The following is a 25,404-nucleotide window of genomic DNA, read 5'->3' on the forward strand; positions in this document are numbered from 1 at the left end:
TATACATATATATATATATATATATATATATATATATATATATATATATATATATATATATATATATATATATATATATATATATATGTGTGTGTGTGTGTACTGCAAATGGCATTTGTGTGACTCATTTCACAAAGGCTTGAAAAAACTCCACAAATATATGAAATAAACTTGGTATTTTTAACTTGTGACCTTATTTCAGCTTCATCCGAGTCTGTCTCTATCACTGACTGCTGTTTATCTGATGTAATGCATGAGAGGCACACACGCACGTCAGAGCAGTGGGCGGGGAGAAGCAGCTCATTTGCATTTAAAGCCACAGGCTGCATAGTCTTCAGACACTTGAAATTAGCAGATTCTACATTATATAATAAAAATCTGATGGGTATTTTAAGCTGAAACTTTACAAACACATTCTGGAGACACCAAAGTCTTAGATCTCGTAAAAGAGGTAAAATAGGTGCCCTTTAAGGCCTGTGACTGTGTGAGCATTTTAAATGAGATTGAAGCATTAAAGGAATTAATGCATTTTGTAGCTTTAATAAAAGTTTCATTTATTTAATACGCATTTAAAGAAGACTATACAACATTATTGTTCATTTGATTATTTTATTTCTGTACCTGAATACTGTTAGACTCCATTTATACCGCTGCTCTATTTTGTTTATCTATGCTGGCAATTAGTCCGTTATATTTTCTGCAGAGGGCAGCATGATGGCTCAGTGGTTAGCACTGTCACTTCACAGCAAGAAAGTCACTGGTTCGAGTCCTGGTTGGGCCAGTTGGCATTTCTGTGTGGAGTTTGCATGTTCTCCCCGTGTTGGCGTGGGTTTCCTACGGGTGCTCCGGTTTCCCCCACAGTCCAAACACATGCGCTATATAGGTAAATTGATGTCTTAAATTGGCCATAGTGTATGAGTGTGTGTGACTGTAAGAGTGTATGGGTGTTTCCCAGTACAGGATTGCTGCTGGAAGGGCATCCGCTACGTAAAACATATAATGAATAGTTGACGGTTCATTCCACTGTGGTGACCCCTGATAAATAAGGGACTAAGCTGAAGGAAAAATGAATGAATTAATTTTCTGCGGATGCACTCTACAAAATCTTCTTGTTCATTATAAATGTATTAATTATTTCAAAATAGAGCTATTCAATTTATGTGGCGAAATATGGTAATATAAATCAAAGAAAATTTAAATATTTCAATGTACGTTTTCCCCAATATTGTGCAGCCCTACTTGCCATGAAAAAATTAAGTTTTCGCCAAATTAGCGAAACCCTTTCTATGTTTTATGTGCAGGCTTGTATTTTACAGTACTGTACTTTACAAATTCTCAAAAATGTCTCTGTCAAGAAGATGGAATAGTTATATTTTGCTTGTCAATAGTAGTATTCTTTAGTAAAAACCGTACATATAAAAATTAAAATACCATTCTCTAAATATATACAGACATGTATATAAAAGCATTTTAATTACAAGTTAAATATAACAGCTCATTCAAGAATTATGATGACATTAAAACCATAAGCTGCAGGTCAAATCTAATAGCTAGAGAAAGTGTGGGGAATTGTAATGGACTTTACACTCTCAGAAATAAAGGTACGCAAGCTGTCACTGTGGTGGTATCTTTTCAAAAGGTACACATTTGTACTTAAAGGGTTCATATTGGTACCTCAAAAGTATATATTAGTACCTAAAAATTTTAAGAGGAACACTTATGTACTTTTTAGGTACTAATATGTACCCTTGAAGTATTAATATGAACCTTTTAGGTACAAATTTCTATCTTTTGAAAAGGTACCACCCCAGTGACAGGTCACGTACCTTTATTTCTGAGAGTGTACTAAAGATTAATCCATACATAGCAAAGAAAACCTGGAGAACAGTCTTGGACTGCATTTAAAAACATCCCCTGAGCATAAAGCATTAAAAGTGGACCATTTCACAACCAGTTTATGACACATAAATGCATATAAAAGGTTAATTATATGTCAACATTGCATCAGGCAAACTGTAGTACAAGGATAGTGTGGATTTACATTGACATGTTTAACCACATGGACGACAATTTAAAACGCAAACATCAAAATATGACTGTGACAGGAGTTTAAACAAGCAAGATGTCATACATCTACACCACGATTTACAGAAGACAGCCACTAAAGTGTAATAAAGTGTAACAATATATTATTTAATACATATAAGTCACAGCATATTTAGAACAAGAATAATTTGAGGACTCATTAAAAGATTCTATTAAAGGGCACCTATGATGAAAATCAGCTTTTGTAGGCAGTTTGAACAGGACTGTGTAGGTATAGTGTGTCCATAGTCATATTACGTTGATATAAATCCAACAAGTCTCTTTTTTAAAATTTTCTGACGTTACAATAGGATCCAAATCCCAGTGATTTTGGTTCCCACCACAACGTGATGTAGGAACGTGGTTTTCCCCACCAACCAATTTGATTGACAGGCACCATGTTTATATAATAACATGTATACACATGTCCACAGAACATTTTTGGAAAGAAACCGGGATTAAAATATCTGTTCCAACTCTCTGTGATTTTTATAAGTTCAATAAGGTTAAAATGTTTTTAAAACAGAGAATGTTTGTAATAAAAACAGCAAAATTGCTATGTAATTCTTAACCGCTATAATCACCACAGCCACATGATATCAGTAAACGCAAATATTTGTGTGTGTACTGCAAACGGCATTAGTGTGAGACTCGTCATTTCAGAAAGGCTTGAATAAACTCCACCACAAATACATAAAATAATCTTACTTGTTTGTTTTTTTTGACTAATGAGCTGTATTTCAGCATCACGGGTGTCTGTCTCCATCACTAACTGCTGTTTATCTGACGTAACGCATGATGAGATGCAGACACGCATGTGGGAACGGTTGGCATATTCTAAGCAGCTCATTTGGATTTAAAGCCACACGCTACAAAAACAGCAAAATGGGCAGATTCTGGAGGGTATAATAAATTATCTGATGGGTATTTTGAGCTGAAACTTTACCGACACATTATGGAGACAGCAAAGGCTTATCTTGCATCTTGTAAAAGGAGTAAAATAGGTGCACTTTAAAGCTCACAATATTAATTGTCATTTTAAATCTTTATACTTCGCCACTGTAATTCACACTAGATTTTACCAATGCGCCAGCTTGATGTTAACACTTTCAAATATAAATAAGTGTAATATGATCACTTATTCTGCTATATATTTTCACAATCACACGTCAGAACAAAGTACGTAGTCTCATTTTACGAGCACATACATACACATATACATACATTCACATATACATATATATATATATATATATATATATTTACATATACATACATACACATATATTTACATATACATACATACACATATACATATACATATATACACATATACATATACATATATACACATATACATATACATATATACACATATACATATACATACATACACACATATATATATATATACATACATACACACACACACACACACATACATATACATATATATATATATATATATATATATATATATATATATATATATATATATATATATATATATATATATAAAACTTCAATCATTATTTTAAAAACATATCAAGTAGACAAATGCATGCATCACACTCACTTTTGCAAAATATTGCCAAAATGGGACATCTCGTATTTGACCTATTTGCAAACCTGCACATTCAGACTAAGTTAACGTTTGCATGTTTTACACCATGCATGGCATTTTAATATATCAGCACTTCAAACTAAAGTGACAGTAGCGTAAAACACGGAAGATAGTCGTCTTATTTTCCACCTTCTGTGTTTGTTTGCCATTAGCGTAGCACATTTCCGACTTGCTCTGACATGCTCCAGATTTTTAGGGGTCAGTTTATATAGTTCCAAACCCAGAGAGACCTTCACGAACGACAGGACCCAGAAAGGGTGTGATGCAACCGGGAATGAACTGGATTAACCCACCAGAGCCACGAGTCTTTCCTCAAACTTAAAGCAGCACTTGGGGCTTATGTTCTTATGTTAGACGCACACACATGCATTTAATACTAGTATGTATGGTAGGACTATCGATTTAAGCTTTCATTTGGATAAAGGTTAAAATAATAGCCCGTCAATATTAGTGAGAAAGTGAATCCCGGTGTAGTAGGGAGCGTACATCATCATCGCGCATGCGCACTGCGCAGGCACACTATTTGGCAGCAGCCGTTTCGTTCCGTGTGTAGCGCAGAATGCAGTGTGTAAAGCGAGCGCGCTATTTGGCAACCCAACCCTGGTTGTGTCCATTCAGCTACGCGATGTGCTACAGAAGCTACAGCGCGAATTTTACGCAGTACGATGACATGAACGACTTCGCGGGGAAAACGACAACTAAAAAATGAGCTTACCAGCCGGATATTCTACGTGGGTTAAGGATATCGACCGCCATCGAGGTGGTGCCGAGCACTGCTCTTCCGACGCCATCTTACCCGGACACCGGGTATCGGCTGTCGACCAATGAGAATGAAGCGATCTGACGCGTTCGACCAATCACATTCGCCGGACGCTGCTGCGACGCGCGGCCATTCACCAAGCGCATTCTTAATAGAAAAAAATCTGCACAGGAACAGGCGTCCAATCAGAGGCGCGCGGTGAAGGCAACGGGCCAATCAGAACACGTTTGGCTGGACATATGAAAATTGGATTTATTCAAATGAAAGAAGAAAAATTAAGTGAATGGGGAGATCCTCTTCAATTGATATCAGCTACTGTGTGAAGGCAGCGCCACACACACACTCTGCTCCATTACATTCTTAAAAAAACATAAAATTTGTATGATTGTGTAAATGCAAACATCAATTCTGACAAAATTGGAACTTAAATATAAAATTTCCTGTCATAATTATTTTAAGGTACAAAATATTTCGTAAAAAAGTCATATTATTTGCTAACTAACAGGGTTTATATGATATAATTTGAAAAATAAATCATTCATTCATTTTCTACCACTTTGCCGGGGCCGGGTCGCGGGAGCAGCAGTCTTAGGAGAGAACCCCAGACTTCCCTCTCCCCAGACACTTCCTCCAGCTCCTCCGGGGGGATCCCGAGGCGTTCCCAGGCCTGCCGAGAGACATACAGTAGTCCCTCAAGCGTGTCCAGGGTCTTCCCCGAGGCCTCCTCCCATTGGGACATGCCTGGAACACCTCCCAGGTAGGCGTCCAGGAGGCTTCCGAAACAGATGCCCGAGCCACCTCAGCTAACTTCACTCGATGTGGAGGAGCAGCGGCTCTACTCCGAGGTCCTGCCAGGTGACAGAGCTCCTCACCCTATCAATAAGGGTGCGCCCTGCCACCCTTTGAAGGAAACTCATTTCGGCCGTTTGTATCCGAGATCTTGTCCTTTCGGTCATGACCCAAATCTCATGACCATAGGTGAAAGTAGGAACGTAGATCGACCGGTAAATCGAGAGCTTTGCCTTTCGGCTCAGCTCCTTCTTCACCACAACAGATCAGTACATCGAACGCATTACTGCTGCCGCTGCACCAATCCACCTGTCAATCTCACGCTCCATCCTTCCCTCACTCATGAACAAAACCCCAAGATACTTGAACTCCTCAACCTGGGGTTAGGACTTTCCTCCAACCTGGAGATAATAAATAAATAAATAAATAAATAAATAAATAAATAAATATATATACAAATAAATAAATCAATGTTTTTTTTTCAAATAAATATTTTGGCACATTTTTCAGGTTTGTCATGTGGAGCAAATAAACACTTAAACCTGTTTTCTGCTTTATAATAAATTAAAGCCATGTGATAATGTGGACATATCGTACAGATATCGATTTCGGCTATTAATATACTGAGAATTTTGTATCTGTCTGTATTAGTTTTCATTCATTCATTCATTTTCTTTTCAGCTCAGTCCCTTTATTAATCAGGGGTCGCCACAGCGGAATGAACCACCAACTTATCCAGCATATGTTTTATGCAGCAGATGCCCTTTCAGCTGCAACCCAGTACTGGGAAACACTCATACACACTCATTCACACACATATACTATGGCCAATCTAGTTAATTCAATTCACCTATTCACCTTATTCTTCAGTGCGGAAGTGCGCTCGTTTTTGCGATTGTTTTGGAATTTCCGATTGAGTTTCCTATGAGAAAAATGACTGAGAAAAATAAACGGTGGAAAACGGTCAAACTACTTGCTATACAAACAAGTTTTTGCATGACAATACAGACAAAAGCAGAATAATATAATAAGAAAACATCAGTTTGCAACATCGAGCAGCAGAACGAGCTGTTTTTAACGTCTAAAAATGAATGGAAGTGAATGAGACCGGAAGTCTCGAGCCAAAATGATTCAAATGGCTGCGCCCACTTGTACGCGGAGAATAAGGTGAATAACGCATGTGTTTGGACTATGGGGGAAACCGAAGCACCCGGAGGAAACCCACGCCAACACGGGGAGAACATGCACACAGAAATTCCAACTGACCCAGCCGGGACTCGAACCAGCGACCTTCTTGCTGTGAGGCAACAGTGCCAACCACTGAGCCACCATGTCACCCTATTATTTTATTTTTAAAAATCAATACTGAGAATTTATAGAGAAGATTTTAACTCATTTCTAAACATAATAGTTTTAATAAGTCATTTCTAATAACTGATTTATTTTATCTTTGCCATGATGACAGTAAATAATATTTGACTAGATATTTTTCAAGACACTTCTATACAGCTTAAAGTGACATTTAAAGGCTTAACTAGGTTAATTAGGTTAACTAGGCAGGTTAGGGTAATTAGGCAAGTTATTGTATAACAATGGTTTGTTCTGTAGACTATCAGAAAAAAATATATATAGCTTAAAGGGGCTAATAATTTTGACCTTAAAATGGTTCATAAAAAAATTAAAACTGCTTTTATTCTAGCCGAAATAAAACAAATAAGACTTTCTCCAGAAGAAAAAAATATTATCAGACATACTGTGAAAATTTCCTTGCTCTGATAAACATCATTTGGGAAATATTTAAAAAAGAAAAATAATCAAAGGGGGGGGGGCTAATAATTCTGACTTCATCTGTATATATATAAATACATAAATATAAATCCAAACAGCTAAGAAACCTGGAAAATACCGATATATATTAACGCTACGCTTAATAGGACAGAAATTTTATTTTTTATATTCCCTTTTATATAGTCATTCATATTTATTTTCACAATATATAAAATACACTTTTTAAGAGTTAACTACACAAGGTGTTTTTTACAGATAAAAGGGTGTCAAACCCACATCTTTACCGTATCTGATGGTATCTGTTGTGTCTGAAGGGTCACAATGGCACGCAACCTCTTCGTGAACCTCCTCTGCTGATGTAGAGAAAGATAATAGATATGGAGTCCGTTTGTCTTCAACCCATCAGACATAACATCTGTTACTGACCACCTATATAAACACTGCTACTTTTTCAGATTCACTACCACTCATTTACTCCTCACTCAAGCATTTCTTCTCGGTAAGAGGGTTGTTGCTAGATCTGATCCGGTTGCGGCCGGAAGTTACAAGAAATATTTAGGCTATATTATTTATTAAATTTCCCATTTATTGTATTTTATTAATGTCTTACCCCAATCCTAAACCCAGCCGTCACAGTAATGTAAAAACAGCAGTTGTACCGAGTATTATTTATGTTGTTTATTAAATTACCCAATCAATTGTATTTTATTAATGCCTACCCCCACCCCAATATGGAGAAGGAAACCTGCAAAAACTATAAATAAATACGCAAATACATAAACAAATGAGTAAATAAATCCATAAACTCTTGCATAAATAAAACAATAAATATACAAATAAGTAAGTTTATAAAATCTACAAATTCCTGCATTAATAAATATAGAAATGATTAATAGTGCGGGCAGGTAAATAAGTAAACAAATTGCACTAATATTGGGATAATAAGAAAACGCTAAACTAAAGTTTATCCCCCCACCCCCCTCTTTTCGAACGTTTATTCATTTCTGTGTGTAGTTGTGTATTTACTTTTCCTCAGCTCAACATGCTAATGAGAGGCTGTCTGTTAATCATCAGAAGCCAGTCAAAAAAAAAATCAAATGGAATTTTTTCTAACTATCAACCAATGATGATGATGATAATAAATGAAGATGATGATGAATGATAATAATATAGGCCAACAGATGTAAACTCATATATACACAGTGTATCCGGAATGTCTTCATAGCGCTTCACTTTTTCCACTTTTTTTATGTTACAGCCTTATTCCAAAATGGATGAAATTCATTTATTTCCTCAAAATTCTACACACATTACCCCATAATGACAATGTGAAAAAAGTGTTTTGAAATTGTTGCAAGTTTATTAAAAATAAAACAGCTGAAAATCACATGTACTTCAGTATTCACAGCCTTTGCTCAATACTTTGTTGATGCACCTTTGGCAGCAATTAAAGCCTCAAGTCTTTTTGAATATGATGCCACAAGCTTGGCACACTTGTCTTTGGGAATTTTTGCCCATTCCTCTTTGCAGTACCTCTTAAGCTCTATCAGGTTGGATGGGAAGTGACGGTGTACAGCCATTTTCAGATCTCTCCAGAGATGTTCAATAGGATTTAGGTCTGGGCTCTGGCTGGGCCACTCAAGGACATTCACCGAGTTGTTGTGAAGCCACTCCATTGATATTTTGGCGGTGTGCTTTGGGTCATTGTCCTGCTGGAAGATGAACCGTCGCTCCAGTCTGAGGTCAAGAGCACTCTGAAGCAGGTTTTCATTCAGGATGTCTCTGTACATTGCTGCATTCATCTTTCCCTCTATCCTGACTAGTCTTCCAGTTCCTGCTGCTGAAAAACATCCCCACAGCATGATGCTGCCACCACCATGCTTCACTGTAGGGATGGTATTGTAGGGATCACTCCAAAGAGCTCAGTTTTAGTCTCATCAGATCAGAGAATTTAGTTTCTTATGCCTTTAGTTTCTTAAGATGCCTTTTGGAAAATTCCAGGCAGGGAGTGGCTTCAGTCTGGCCACTCTACCATACAGGCCTGATTGGTGGATTGCTGCACAGATGGTTGTCCTTCTTTAAGGTTCTACTCTCTCCATAGAACGCTGGAGCTCAGACAGAGTGACCATCAGGTTATTGATCACCTCCCTGACTAAGGCCCTTCTCCCCCGATCACTCAGTTTAGATGGCCGGCCAGCTCTAGGAAGAGTCCTGGTGGTTCTAAACATCTTCCACTTACAGATGATGGAGGCCACTGTGCTCATTGGAGCTTTCACAGATATTTTTCTGTAACCTTTCCCAGCCTTGTGCCTTGAAACAATCTCGTCTCGGAGGTCTACAGACAATTCCTTTGTCTTCATGCTTAGTTTGTGCTTTGACATGCACCCTGGGACCTTATATAGACAGGTATATGCCTTTTTCAAATCATGTCCAATCAACTGAATTGACCACAGGTAAACTTGAGATGCTGAAACATCTCAAGACTGATTAGTGGAAACAGAATGTACCTGAGCTCAATTTAGAGCTTCACGCCAAAGGCTGTGAATACTGATGAACATGTGATTCTTCAGCTTTTTTATTTTATAAACCTCGAGATCCAATTAATTTTTTCATTTAAATCAAGAAACATTAGTTTTTAATACATTTAAATTACTTGTTAATTTAAATAAAAACCTGTTGTTTGGTCATAATTCAAATACATTTGATTGCATTTCTGAAACTAAAAAGATAGTTTACTAAAGTTTAAAGTTTAATGTGAGTAAAGTTTACTACACGCTTGATGAATTGGTCAACCACTAAAGTTTATTCATTCATTTTCTTTTCGGCTTAGTTTCTTTATTAATCCGGGGTCGCCACAGCGGAATGAACCGCCAACTTATCCAGCACGTTTCACGCAGCACATTTCCAGCTGCAACCCATCTCTGGGAAACATCCATACGCACTCATTCACACTCATAAACTACGGACAATTTAGCTTATCCAATTCACCTATACAGCATGTCTTTGGACTGGTGGAAACCGGAGCACCCGGAGGAAACCCACACGAACGCAGGGAGAACATGCAAACTCCACACAAAACTTGTCCAGCCGAGGCTTGAACCAGCGACCTTCTTGCTGTGAGGCGACAGCACTACCTACTGCGCCACCCCTAAAGTTTATTACAAAATAATATCACTGTAGGGGTGTCAAGGTAGCTTAATGGTTAGCACTTTCGCCTCACAGCAAGGTCACTGGTTCGAGTCCCGGCTGGACAAGTTTCTGTGTGGAGTTTGCATGTTCTCCCCATATTGGCGTGTGGGTTTCCTCCAGGTGCTCCGGTTTCCCCCACAGTCCAAACACATTCGCTATAGGTTAATTGAATAAGCTAAATTGGTTGTAGTGTATGCATGAATGAGTGTGTATGGGTGTTTCCCAGTGTTGGGTTGCAGCTGGAAGGGCATCCGCTGTGTAAAACATATGCTGGATGAGATGGCGGTTCATTCTGCTGTGGCAACCCCTAATTAGTAAAAGGATTAAGCCGAAAATAAAATAAACGAATGAATGAATATTACTGTAAACTGAAACGTCATCCAAAATACCCCAGTATTGCTCAGATGCTCAGAAACTGCTGTAAAATAATCGGAGGTTTGATAAAAGTGCAGAAATGTGACCCTTTAAGTCATTAAGCTGAATTAAATATGCATTAATGGCTGCTATCGATTGAATATGACATAAATATGAAATAAAGACACATTAGAAAAAATAAAACAAAGACTTTATGTTGGCTTGGGAAGGCAAATGACAATACAGTGTTCAATAATAAACCAATACAATAATCAAACACCACTAATTTATAGGGAAAACACACACACAGGGATGACACAAACACACACAGAGGAAATAATACAATGAAATAAAGACTCGAGTTCCTTTCAACACCCCGGGTCGTCCTCTTTGGCCATCATTAAACATTTCAGACACACAACATTGCTTTGTAAATCAACACAGTGCAGAACACATCAGCGGTGGTGTGAAATTACAAAACAATCCCATACAGTTTCATACAGACACCTGATTTCTTCAGTTCACTGCTTGGTTTTATAGTCAAATATTATATAATAAACAGCAAATCTCTCAGAGAAATCAGTTAATATCAGCTGGTATCTCTTAGCACACTGATCAATCTTTAATAGTCACATCAAATCTATCATTATTCTATGTGTGATTGCAAAATGGGACGCAGACATGAGTGATTGTTTCAGAGCTATAACAGCTAAAACGAATGTAGCAGCACATATCAAAAATAGTATTTCATGAAGTCTTCATTCATACACATGCACAGGTCAAACATTGTGTGGGAAATATTAATAATCTGAAACACACTGGAATGATATTATATCACTTAAGCGTTTATCATCCCACTTCTACCTAGTATAGTCCACATAAACACAGTTATGATGGTGAAATCTGAGGTTTAATTAAACTATTAACAGTTTAGAGGGATAAAGTGTTTGGCAAGTTCATTAATAATCGTATATTTGCATCTAAATTGGTGCATATAGATTTGATTTTATGAAAAATATGATTTTAAATAGAGTAGGAGACAGATTAAAGTATGTAAATGTACATCCAATAAAGGCAAAGGACATATCAGTGATAACAGAGGCACAAAACAACCAGTCACTCATAACCCTGCACTGTTAAAAAAAAAAAGTTGACTTAACTTAAAATTGTAAGGCTACTTGCTTGCACCGCTTTTTTTGAGTTGACTCAACTTTTAACTTGTGCTATAAAAATGCTGGGTTCTACACAATTCCTTCATGTTGTCCCAACACAAAGGCTTAAGTTAACTTGATCATTTTTAAAACTTTCAGTGGATTGGACTTAAAAGAATTAAGTTGTCCCCAAAAAATAAGAATTGTGTGGTTTCAACTCATTTTAAGCACAAGCAGCATGTTCAAACTAGCTTAAAAACTACCTTTAAAATGAGCTGAAACAACACAGTTCTTGTTATTTCTTTGGCCAATTCAATTGTTTCATGTTCAGTCCACTTAAATTTGTAAAACATTCGGTTAAGCGTTTTGTGTTGGGACAACATGAAGGAATTGTGTTGGTCCAAATACCTGGTTATGAGATTTGTAGTTTCCAGCATGGGATTGAATTAAGAGAGGGAAATTTTGACAATAAAAGTCATCTTAGGTGTTTGAAGTTAATAGAAAGACTTGTTAGAGTTTAATCTTCACTTTAGTTTAAGGATTTAGAAGATTTTCATGTAATGCTTTGAGTTTTGAGGTTACCACCGTGCAGAAGCATCCATTTGGTTTGTTGCTTTGCTCAGTGAGCAATAACTGTCCTACAATAAGTTCTGAGATCAGTCTCAATCAACTGTATAATACACTGTATAGTGAAAACTTAAACAAATTACTTTGACTTGTTACAATAAAATGAATTAAGTTTGACAAACTTAATTTATGACAGTTTTCAGAAATAAATTAAGTTAGTTCTCTTAGGTGTAACAAGTTTTAGCAATTTATCATGGCAAGTACAAGTATTGTTTGTTATTAATAGCAAACTAAACTTGTACTTATTATTATTATTATTATTACTATATTAACATGGGAAGGAAATTATACTGTAAAAAAGTATATTATTATTATTATTATTATTATTATTGTTAGTTTGAGTAACACGTTTTAGTAATTTAAGAGAACAAGAATGGAACAGTACAAACAGTACAGTACAAATAATTTTCTTCCCATGTCAATATAATAATAATAATAATGATAATAATACTTTTATAACAGTATAAATACCTTCCATTACTTGTTAATATAATAATAATAATAATAATAATAATAATAATAATAATAATACTTTTATTACAGTACAAACTATTTTCTTCCCATGTCAATATAATAATAATAATAATAATAATAATAATAATAATAATAATAATAATAATACTTTTATTACAGTACAAACTATTTTCTTCCCATGTCAATATAATAATAATAATAATAATAATAATAATAATAATAATAATAATAATAATTTTTTTATTACAGTACAAAAAATTTTCTTCCCATGTCAATATAATAATAATAATAATAATAATAATAATGATAATAATAATAATAATACTTTTATTACAGTACAAACAATTTTCTTCCCATGTCAATATAATAATAATAATAATAATAATGATAATAATATTAATAATACTTTTATAACAGTATAAATACCTTCCTTCCCTTGTTAATATAATAATAATAATAATAATACTTTTATTACAGTACAAACAATTTTCTTCCCATGTCAATATAATAATAATAATAATAATAATAATAATAATAATACTTTTATTACAGTACAAACAATTTTCTTCCCATGTCAATATAATAATAATAATAATAATAATAATAATAATAATAATAATAATGATAATAATATTAATAATACTTTTATAACAGTATAAATACCTTCCTTCCCTTGTTAATATAATAATAATAATAATAATAATAATAATACTTTTATTACAGTACAAACAATTTTCTTCCCATGTCAATATAATAATAATAATAATAATAATAATAATAATAATAATAATAATAATAATAATAATAATAATAATAATGATAATAATATTAATAATACTTTTATAACAGTATAAATACCTTCCTTCCCTTGTTAATATAATAATAATAATAATAATAATAATAATAATGATAATAATATTAATAATACTTTTATAACATTATAAATACCTTCCTTCCCTTGTTAATATAATAATAATAATAATACTTTTATTACAGTACAAACAATTTTCTTCCCATGTCAATATAATAATAATAATAATAATAATAATAATAATAATAATAATAATAATAATAATAATAATAATACTTTTATTACAGTACAAACAATTTTCTTCCCATGTCAATATAATAATAATAATAATAATAATAATAATAATAATAATAATAATACTTTTATTACAGTACAAACAATTTTCTTCCCATGTCAATATAATAATAATAATAATAATAATAATAATAATAATAATAATAATAATAATACTTTTATTACAGTACAAAAAAAATTTCTTCCCATGTCAATATAATAATAATAATAATAATAATAATAATAATACTTTTATTACAGTACAAACAATTTTCTTCCCATGTCAATATAATAATAATAATAATAATAATAATAATAATAATGATAATAATATTAATAATACTTTTATAACAGTATAAATACCTTCCTTCCCTTGTTAATATAATAATAATAATAATACTTTTATTACAGTACAAACAATTTTCTTCCCATGTCAATATAATAATAATAATAATAATAATAATAATAATAATAATAATACTTTTATTACAGTACAAACAATTTTCTTCCCATGTCAATATAATAATAATAATAATAATAATAATAATAATAATAATAATACTTTTATTACAGTACAAACAATTTTCTTCCCATGTCAATATAATAATAATAATAATAATAATAATAATAATAATAATAATAATAATAATAATACTTTTATTACAGTACAAAAAAAATTTCTTCCCATGTCAATATAATAATAATAATAATAATAATAATAATAATAATACTTTTATTACAGTACAAACAATTTTCTTCCCATGTCAATATAATAATAATAATAATAATAATAATAATAATAATAATAATAATATTAATAATACTTTTATAACAGTATAAATACCTTCCTTCCCTTGTTAATATAATAATAATAATAATAATAATACTTTTATTACAGTACAAAAAATTTTCTTCCCATGTCAATATAATAATAATAATAATAATAATAATAATAATAATAATAATAATAATAATAATAATAATAATAATAATACTTTTATGACAGTATAAATAATTTCCTTTCCATGTTAATATAATAATAATACTACTGTTAGAAGCGAACAATACTTGCACTTGCCATGAATTAACTACTAAAACTTGCTAAACCTAAGAACTAACTTAATTTATTACTGAAAACTGTCATAAATTAAGTTTGTCAAACTGTCATTTAATTGTAACAAGTCAAAGTAATTTGTTTAAATTTTCACTTTTTACAGTGTTTGCTGAATTTTTTTAGGATATCAGAATATTTAGGATATCAGAATAAAACTAAAGAGACTTCAAATAAAACCAAGAGAATTCGAAATGTACAACACTTAATAGACATACATGATATTATCAGAGCTTTGAGTTTAAGTTAAATAAAAATATTTGATAAAATCATGTTGGACCAACTCAATTGCATTTAATTGTGTAGATAGTTATTTTTCCATTTGATGTTAAACAAATTTAGTGGATGAAAATCCTGCCCTCAATTAAATTGAGTTCATCCAATGAGTTATTTTATGAGTGCACTTTACTTGATTAAGTTGAGTCAACAAAAAAAGCTCTGCAGCAAGTTGTCTTACAATTTTAAGTTGAGTCAACTTTCTATTTACAGTGTGATTTTGACTTCCTCAAGACCATTCTTTTTTATATATATATATATATATATATATATATATATATATATATATATATATATATATATATATATATATATATATATATATATATATATACCAAGGCCTTTCTCCAATTTCAACAAAAAACAACACCCTGAACCATTCACATTTGCAGCTTGACATTTTAAATAGCTTTACATTTCGGTTTTACACATAAATTAAACATCTGTTCAATGTCATTTAATTCAAATACAGAAACAAATGTACTACATATGAGCAGGTTAACAACTGTCGATTTTAGTAAAAAAGAATCGTCTTTTAAACAAATAAAGTGCAAGACACCCGGTTTTCAATAGTCAATACGAGGAGGAAAGAAACTGTAACGTTTCGAACAGCTAACGAAAAGTTAAGGAGGAAGGGTCAAGTTTAATCAAGGCTCAGCGAGTTCAAGGATTGTTGACATTTCATATGCATTCAATTTAAGATGAACTAGAATCTTATTTAGCTACAATTATTAGCATGTTTTTGCTATATGCTATTTTTGCATTATTGCAGGTAAAGTTCTTGACCGTATGAGAATGATTTGAACATGTTTACTTGCTAGTTTTACATATTTTACATGGGTTGAATACAATTTAATTTAATTTATATCGTCTCAACAGCATCTGTGCCAGTGCCACACACACACACACACACACACACACACACACACACACACACACACACACGTATATATGTGTGTATATGTTATGTATATATGTGTGTTTACTGACACATGCAGCTGACATGCACTATACTGTTGAATATATATATATATATATATATATATATATATATATATATATATATATATATATATATACTATAATATATATTATTAATTATATATCATAATTATATATTAAACATACGCCATTTAATAAAATAAAAACAAACAAATAAGTATAATAATTGGATTAATATGAGGTAAGTTTCCCCATTGACTTCAATTGTAAACAAAAAAAATTTATGCACTTTGTTTGCCTTTGTGCAACTGTCATAAATGGCACAAATGCTATTCAGAAGCTACTAAAAAATTCGATAAATTTAGTAACCATTGATCATTCCTACTCCTGACACAATCCATACCTATCTGAGCCAATACCACTGCTGTATTAAACATTTAATACATATTAAATATCTATATAATAGAAGAGTAGATCAGAAATTCAACAGCTCAGAAATTTCAGTCCATAAGATGTATGGCAAGAATGAAGTATGAGCACAATACTCAAATACTTAACACATTAATTGTAATATATATATATGCATCCAAAATATATGTTCATAATTGGAAAATATATTTGTGTGTACTGTGCATACTGTGTGTGTGTGTGCGTGTGTGTGTGTGTGTGTGTATAAACCCAATATAAATTCAATTAAAATGCATTTTTGTTTGTTTTTATTTTATATAATGGGTTAAGTTTAATATATAATTATGAAATATAATTAACAATAAATATATTTTATGTATTCAACAGTATTTTGTGCGTGTGTGTATATACATACATACATACATACAAACATACACACACATACATATATATATATATATATATATATATATATATATATATATATACACACATATATACATACATACATACATACATACACACACATACATATATATATACATACATATACATACATACATACATACATATATACATAAATATATGTATGTGTTTTTATACACACACACGTGCATACATACGTATATATACATATATTTACATATATATATATATATATTTACAAATTATACATGAACACATATATACAAATTATATATAAATATGTATCTAAATGTTCTGTTGTATATATATATATTTTTTATGAACAGATGTGTGTGTATTTATACATATATACTTAAATATACACAGTACACATGTATACATTATGAAAATATAAACTTTTCTTAGATGCAATTAATCCTGAATAATCATTCGACAGCACTAGCAAATGTGTGTGTGTGTGTGTGTGTGTGTGTGTGTGTGTGTGTGTGTTACATATTTGAGAATTGTGCTCTGATGAACACTGATATATTGTGAGGGTGAGAGTAAGATTAAATGCAGCATCTCCTCAAAAATAAAAAACTAAACCAAAAGAACAAACCACAAAGGCTCAGAGGACACAAATGAGCTGAACTAATGCGATCTGGACCACGACATCCTGTTTTACCCTTCTATGATGCACTTCCTGTGTGAATCTCTCAATGAAACCCTCAGACTGCCGAATGTACTGTATGCTGCAGATCTGCCTATAAGGGACAGTTCACTCAAAAATGTTAATGTTAAGTGGTTCTCAACTTTTATGAACTTCTTTCCTCTGTTGAACAAAGTCAAAAGGAGATACTCTGAAAAATGTTTGAAAAAAAAAAGCAGCAATTAACAACCATAAAATACTATGGAAGTCTATGGCTGCTTTAGATCAGACCTTCCCATGTGTTCAACAGAAGAATGAAACACAAACAGGCCTACAGCAAATAAATGATGACAGAATTTTCATTTTTAGGTGAACTATCCCTTTAAAATCTCCCTTTTCATTGTGTTCAGTGCTACCCACGATTCAGTACAAGCTTTTTTTGGCCACTGGCACAAGCATAAACGCTTAACAACACACATTTACACACAATAACTCGCAAACCGTCCCTTAAAACCAACAATAGCGATTCTACGTAAGAGGCATCGGTTAATAAGGTTAACGAGTCGACAACGAAATTTGGCTAAAAGATGAGTTTTATTCAGTTTATTCGGGTTATGATGGAGTCTTCCTGATAAAATTAAGGTGGATAAATAGCAGCGCTGGATTACGGTGGCAAACGTTTGATATCTCGGTGGAAAGTTTGCAGAAAGAGCTGAAGAAAAGGCCTCGGTTGACCTCAGTAGTGGTTGATCTCTCTGAATATTCAACGAAACTAAGGTCTCGAATGTAAATCTGCGAACCCTTTTGATTGGTCTGATGATAAACAGCTAAATGAAGAGCCACCTTAAAGCTTAGTCTTGTTGTCCGCTGGCGTCCAGATTCCCGCTTTCGGCTTGGCATGGGCTCTTGGGTAAAGCTCCATTGGTCTCAGGTAGATTTTCGATGCCCAGGTAACCCATCAGGATATCTGCCCGTCTGTGGGACAGGCGAAGGATGTCTTCAGCCAGAGATGGGACGGATGTGAAACGCACCTTATCATGGTCAAACATGTCCTTCAGATACTGAACAATCTGTTGCTGTGGAGAGTAAAGGAGAATGGGCTATTAGCTCTGGGGTCGGTTTATAATAGGCTAATAAACCTTCATTTACATAGATTTTGGCCCCATTTACACTGATTCGTTTTAGTATGAAAACGATCCACATCCACACTGGCGTTTCTGAAAAGCTTTCAGTCCACACTACACCACTGAAAACGCACATCACGTGACCACACACACACTCTAGCATGCGCTGCAGCGTATGCGGACGTCTGAGCTCCAGGCAGTCAGCAGGTTTTTTTGAGCACACCTCCCCAGATGAGAGCAGTGCACGTCGGACAGTTCATCAAGGATATACCGCTGGATCTCATCTCACAATAGTTGTTAAACGTGATATTTAATTCCTCTTGTTGTCTCTATCTACATCTCTTTAGTCTAATGAATCTATTACTCGTTCTTAGGTAACGTGTTTTGAGTGCAAAGATTAGTTAATATATTACTTTATGTAACCACGTACACTGATTCTGCACATTTGACTGATTGCTTGCCTTTATTTCCTATATTGTATACACGTATTGTACGTTATACTTTTATAATGGCCATTATTGATTATTAAAACTGATATTCAGCAAAAGAGAGCGCATGCTTCATATTTTTTCAGTGAAAATAATAAGGCAGTTATGTTATAGGCTCCGTTTTGTTATGAATATGCATACAGTGAAGATGACACTCATATAAATATGTCGCTATACGATGCCTTAACATTTGGTGCCTGTTAAGATATCAAAATGAAAACTGACAATTCCTTACATCATGTTTTCATTTTATTGTTAATATAGGGAAACAACGTAGCCAGGGTGATGCGAATGACGTTATAAAAGTACACTGTTCACTTTGAGATTCACCCGATGTTTTCCATTTCAAACTTGTAAAGACTGAACTTAAGGAAAGGGTGCAAGACTAAACTTTGTTCACTTAATATTGAAGGAAAAGCCCCAATCAGACTGGCGAATATCTGCAGCCCCGCCTCCGTTTTCAGCCGTCCATACTGACACAGAGCAGCAGCGGTTTAAAATGAAAACAGCCTTTTCATCGTTTCCAAAACGCTCCGTTTTTAGGGCTGGAAAACTCTAAGGTAGTGTGAACAGAAGGCGTAACTGTAGCAAAAGTTATGCATGTTAAAACTGAAATGTATTAGTGTAAATGGGGCTTTAGCCTGAATTCATAATGTATCCATAACTAGGCTTAGGCCAAGACATAAGGGAAGATTCTGATGGTATGATAAACTTGGATAAAAAAATATTACGATATTGTTTGAACCAGCATCATGATCCCTCACACCACTAATTCCGCCGACATGTTACAGCGCAAGAAATATATAAATATGTAAGTAAATACATTTCTTTTTTATATTTTTTGTATTTTATGTACAGATGTGTGTGTATTTATACAGTAAACGTGTATATATTTTGAAAATATAAACTTTTCTGAGATGCAATTAATCATGAATAATCATTTGACAGCACTAGCAAATGTGTGTGTGTGTGTGTGCGTGTGTGTGCGTGTGTGTGTGTGTGTGTGTGTGTGTGTGTGTGTGTGTGTGTGCGCATGTTTTTGTGACATATCAGGACACAAATCTGTATAATGACATAATGACATAGGTATGACACAGGTATTACAAAAAGGAGGTGAAATATGAGGACATTGGTGACGTCCTCATTTCTCAAAAAGCTTACAAATCCCACAGGATGAGTTTAATCAGAGAGTAAAGCTGCACACTGTCTCCTGTGATGGTTGGGTTTAGGGGTAGAATGGGGTGAGGGCAATACAATATACGGTTTGGACAGTATAAAATGAATGGAAACCTATGTAATGTACCCACTTTTCACAAAAACAAACATGTGTGGTGTGTGTGTATGTGCTCTGATGAACACTGATATATTGTGAGGGTGAGGGTAAGATTAAATGCAGCATCTCTTCAAAATAAAAAAACTAAACCAAAAGAACAAACCACAAGGGCTCAGAGGACACAAATGAGCTGAACTAATGCGATCTGGACCACGACATCCTGTTTTACCTGTCTATGATGCACTTCCTGTGTGAATCTCTCAATGAAACCCTCAGACTGCCGAATGTACTGTATGCTGCAAATCTGCCTTAAAGGGACAGTTCACTCAAAAATGAATAAAAAAGCATTTGTGAGCCGAGAGAGAAACGCACACGAGCGTGAGTATTGAGTTTCTGTCGCATCTCGCACTGGAATCTTTTAACTGATAAAACCAGTAGCGTGTGGGATGCTGTAAACTCTGAAGAAATTACCCAAATTAATCTGTGATGGGGCAGAATACGTGGTATACCATAGTAACAAACCAACAGACTGGTTCAGGTATCAATACTGTGGCATCCAATAATCCAGTCAGATATCAAACCACTCCAAACACAATGAACAAAATAAGCTAATTATTGAATCCCCTACAATATACACAGAGTTTAAGTCAGGATTATTAGCCCCCCTGTATGTTTTTTGCCCAATTTCCATTTAATGGAAAGAAGATTTTGTTCGGCACATTTCTATGCATGGTAGTTTAATAATCATTTCTAATATCTGATTTATTTATCCTTTGCTATGATGACAGTACAGAATATATGACTTGATATTTTTGAAGATACTAGTATTCAGCTTAAAGTGACATTTAAAGGCTTAACTAGGTTAATTAGGCAAGTTAGGGTAATTATGGCCCATTTCCACTGAGTGGTACGGTACGGTACGGTTCGGTTCGGTTTGGTACGCTTTTATGGCCGTTTCCACTGTCAAAAAGCATACCGAACCGTACCACTTTTTTGGCACCCTTTCGAAAGGGTAGCAAACACGAGAAAGTGTACCAAAAGGCGGAGCCACACGCGCAGCTGAACTCTATTGGTTAACAGAGATACGTCATTCGCTTATGCAACAAGCCAGAATGAAAACAAAAAACTCGCCATGTTTGAAATACACAGCCAACGAGCCGAGACATTACAGTGGAATGATTTATACATATAATAACGAGCCATGATCGACCCGGGCTCAAACAAACCTTGTCGTCGTCTTGATAAACAGCCACAAAGCCAAGAAGAAGAGCAGATTTACCCTGTGCCGCGTAGTTTTTTACGAGCCAGTCTGATGCGCGAGCGGTTTCGCTTTCTTGCTAGCGCTCGCGCACGTCTAACGTTATATCTGAAATAACAAACTTCTTGAGCTGATGATAATAACGTGCGCTTGATTATTGACGAGCTTTTGAAACCCGATCCTGTCAGACACTGACAAACACGAGAGTGAAGCATGAAGAAACAAAGGAGAAGCCGGAAAAAAGGAGCACATTATTATTCAGCAAACAAGAACAAAATGCCATGTATAACTAACTTATTATCTTCACATTTTGGACTAATATGAACCGGGAATGACGGAATTATTCTCTAACCGAGGCTACATGTGCTGCTGAAGATTATAGACACAGATGAGAGGTTTTCACTGACTGTCGGCTATATTTTGTGTTGTTTTGAACCTAAATATGGACGAAATGTCTGTTGTGTGTAGTTCTTCTGTAATTGATAACATATCGGAGACTGTAAGGGGCTGTATGTGTTCATATATGTTCATTTATTTAGTTATTTAATATAATTACAGACGTTACAGTAGGCTGTTTCGCACTGTCATTGATCTGCAGTTATAATCAACTCATGGTTATTGAAAAGTTAGTAATAAACATTTCTACACAAGTATTTATGTATGAAGCATCTGTTTTGTGAGAAGTGCTTCTCATATGATATGTAAGTGACCTGTACAGCTTTATTGTAGACATTTCCTCGAGTGAGAATGACGTCGACTGAAACTTTCTGTCGTACACCACGCCCACCAAAAGGGTACCCTTGTTAGTGGAAACGCAAGCCTGACAAAGGTGACTCGTACCGTACCGTACCGTACCAGTCAGTGGAAATGAGCCATTAGTCATTGTATAACAGTGGTTTGTTCTGTAGACAATAGACAAAACAAATAATTTAACCCTTTAAGCCAATAATAACTAATAATATTGATCTTAAAATGGTTTTGAAAAAAAAATAAAACTGCTTTTATTCTAGCTGAAATACAACAAATAAGACTTCCTCCAGGAGGAAAAAAATATTATAGGAAGTACTGTGAAAAATTCCTTCCTCTGTTAAACATCATTTGGGAAATATTTAAAAATGAATTTTGCAGGAGGGCTATTAATTATGACTTCAACTGTATTTAAAGGAGGATTATGACACTTCGAGTTGGAGAAGTGTGGAGAGCATTAGGAGGGTCTTACCTTGAATATGGTGCACACCTCACTGAGATGCTGCTGCGGGCCCAAAAACCCAAAGGCCAAAACCGGACTCACGTGTTCAGAGATTACATAGAAATGTGCAATAAAACCGTCTGGAACCTGAGCAGCAAAAACACATCAAGAGATACAATAAAAGACAATCTGGGGTGCATTTCCCAAACAACGACGTAACTCACGGCTGAACTATCATAGTACGATGCATCATTTGGGGAAAGAACGACATAGTGACGAGTGTTTCCCAAAACCTGTAGCTTCTCTGTCGCAGATCCATCGTTTGAACCACGTTAGTTATAAGGTAAAACGCCCATAACAATGCTTTAGACGGGGCGGAGTAACAACTTCTTTAGAGTAGAACGCCATCATTTATTTGAGCAAATTATATTGTACACACACACACACACACACACACACACACATTTAAAAACAAACCCAATATTAGTTTTGGTAAAAACATGCACTCGCTTTGCATATTAATTTAAATATACAGTTTATGTCAGAATTATTAGCCCCCCTGTTTATTTTTACCCCCAATTTCTGTTTAACGGAGAGCAGATTTTTTTCAACCCATTTCTACTCATAATAGTTTTAATAACTCATTTCTGATAACTGATTTATTTTATCTTTGCCATGATGACAGTAAATAATATTTGACTAGATATTTTTCAAGACACTTCTATACAGCTTAAAGTGACATTTAAAGGTTTAACTAGGTTAATTAGGTTAACTAGATAATTATTAGGGTATTAGGTATTATTATTATTATTATTATTGTTAGGTATTAGGGTAATTAGGCAAGTTATCGTATAATGATGGTTTGTTCTGTAGACAGTCGAAAAAAAATACAGCTTAAAGGGTCTAATAAATGTCCTTAAAATGGTTCATAAATAATAAAAACTGCTTTTATTCTAGCCGAAATAAAACAAAAAAGACTTTCCCCAGAAGAAAAAATATTATCAGACATACTGTGAAATTTTCCTTGCTCTGTTAAACATCATTTGGGAAATATATATAAAAAAAAAAAATGTAAAAAAAATTTAAATAAATAATAATTCTGACTTTAACTGTATGTAAATGGCACATAGAGGGCCTGTGTTTCCTTTACAAATATTTTTGAGAATATTCCATACTAGTCTATTCTAAATTAACGTAAAATAAATTACAAAAGCTAACACGTATTCTAATCTCATAAATAAATCATATAAATAAATAAATAAATAAATAAATAAATAAATAATGAGGCTATTTATTGAGAAATAAAATTTATTACTTATTAGGAAATGAAAAAAAATCCTACTTTAATAATAAAATTAATAATATTAATGACGATGATTATTATTCTTCTTCTTATTATTATTATTAAGTAGGATATTGTTTATTTATTTTCTGAAAAGTCTATTTTAACAATTTGACACATGCTAACCACTGCAGAACAGGCCCATCATGTCATATACAGCACAGACACTTTATAAATATCCTACTATAAATTAAAAGCGTTAACGTATGCTATGTTTTTTTGTTTTCACAAGATTTGGAGATGTAACGCAAATTTCTCTTTTAAATAACAGGTCACCTATAGCTAGGGCCAGATGGAATCTGCGGACATTTTTTGCTATTTCTGCGCAGAATTTTGTTAAAAATCTGCGGATTTAAGTGGAATGATTTTAAGAGTTTCGTAACTAAAAACTTAATAAAAGAAATTAAAAATAATAGCTTTTTAAGTTATTTAATGTTTACAATGTAAATCCAATTTGATCCACTTTATTTGGTAAATAAAGCAAGTCTCTCATATAATATCTCTACTAAAAGACAGAAAATATGACTGTACAAACTGTATTGTAGGTAAATCATATGATAATATTTATATTAGTCAATAATATTACTGAATTTATTTCAAAACTGAATAAATAAAAAAAGTTACACACATTTACACAAGTAAATAAACAGAATCAACGATGGGCTAAAAATCTGCGTAATTCTGCGCGCACAGATTCCGTGTGGGCCTACCTATAGCTTTCGTTATGAGCCACGTCTGTGTTCAAAATGACAATGTTTTCTAAGTGCACTGCGAAAGGAGTGCAACTGTAAACACGAAGATCGCTAAAACTGAACTGTAAAAATACTTTGAGAGCAAATTACACCTAAGAGAGAAGACTTTAATGCTTTTTAATATAAAAACATTCCAATTTAAAATGTTAGAATGTTCTAAAGGAATAGGGCATAGGGGGGATAAATGGGAATAGAACAAAGCCAGGAACTGTTTCTAACTACAGCTACAGAGATGTAGTTGCAAGCATACAAGTTGCGACAC

At 33.5% G+C, this 25,404-nt stretch overlaps 1 protein-coding gene across 2 annotated transcripts in view; it reads right to left on the bottom strand.

The window, feature by feature from the left end:
• Window positions 1-7,254: 7,254 nt before the first annotated feature.
• Window positions 7,255-25,404, bottom strand: part of miga2 (mitoguardin 2) — a 57,017-nt gene continuing 38,867 nt past the window's right edge. Inside the window, exons 15-16 of one of the 2 annotated variants that reach the window (XM_056446339.1) lie at window positions 23,079-23,195; window positions 7,255-7,399 (exon numbers count right to left, since the gene is read on the bottom strand). In XM_056446339.1, coding sequence (XP_056302314.1) covers window positions 7,313-7,399; window positions 23,079-23,195 — 204 coding nt within the window. In that variant the 3' untranslated portion in view covers window positions 7,255-7,312. Of the gene's footprint in view, window positions 7,400-17,424; window positions 18,793-23,078; window positions 23,196-25,404 lie in introns of those variants that run through there. The other variant, XM_056446338.1, reaches the window with a different exon arrangement.

The sequence above is a fragment of the Danio aesculapii genome, chromosome 21 (assembly GCF_903798145.1).
Source record: "Danio aesculapii chromosome 21, fDanAes4.1, whole genome shotgun sequence".
In the NCBI taxonomy this organism is placed as follows: Eukaryota; Metazoa; Chordata; class Actinopteri; order Cypriniformes; family Danionidae; genus Danio; species Danio aesculapii.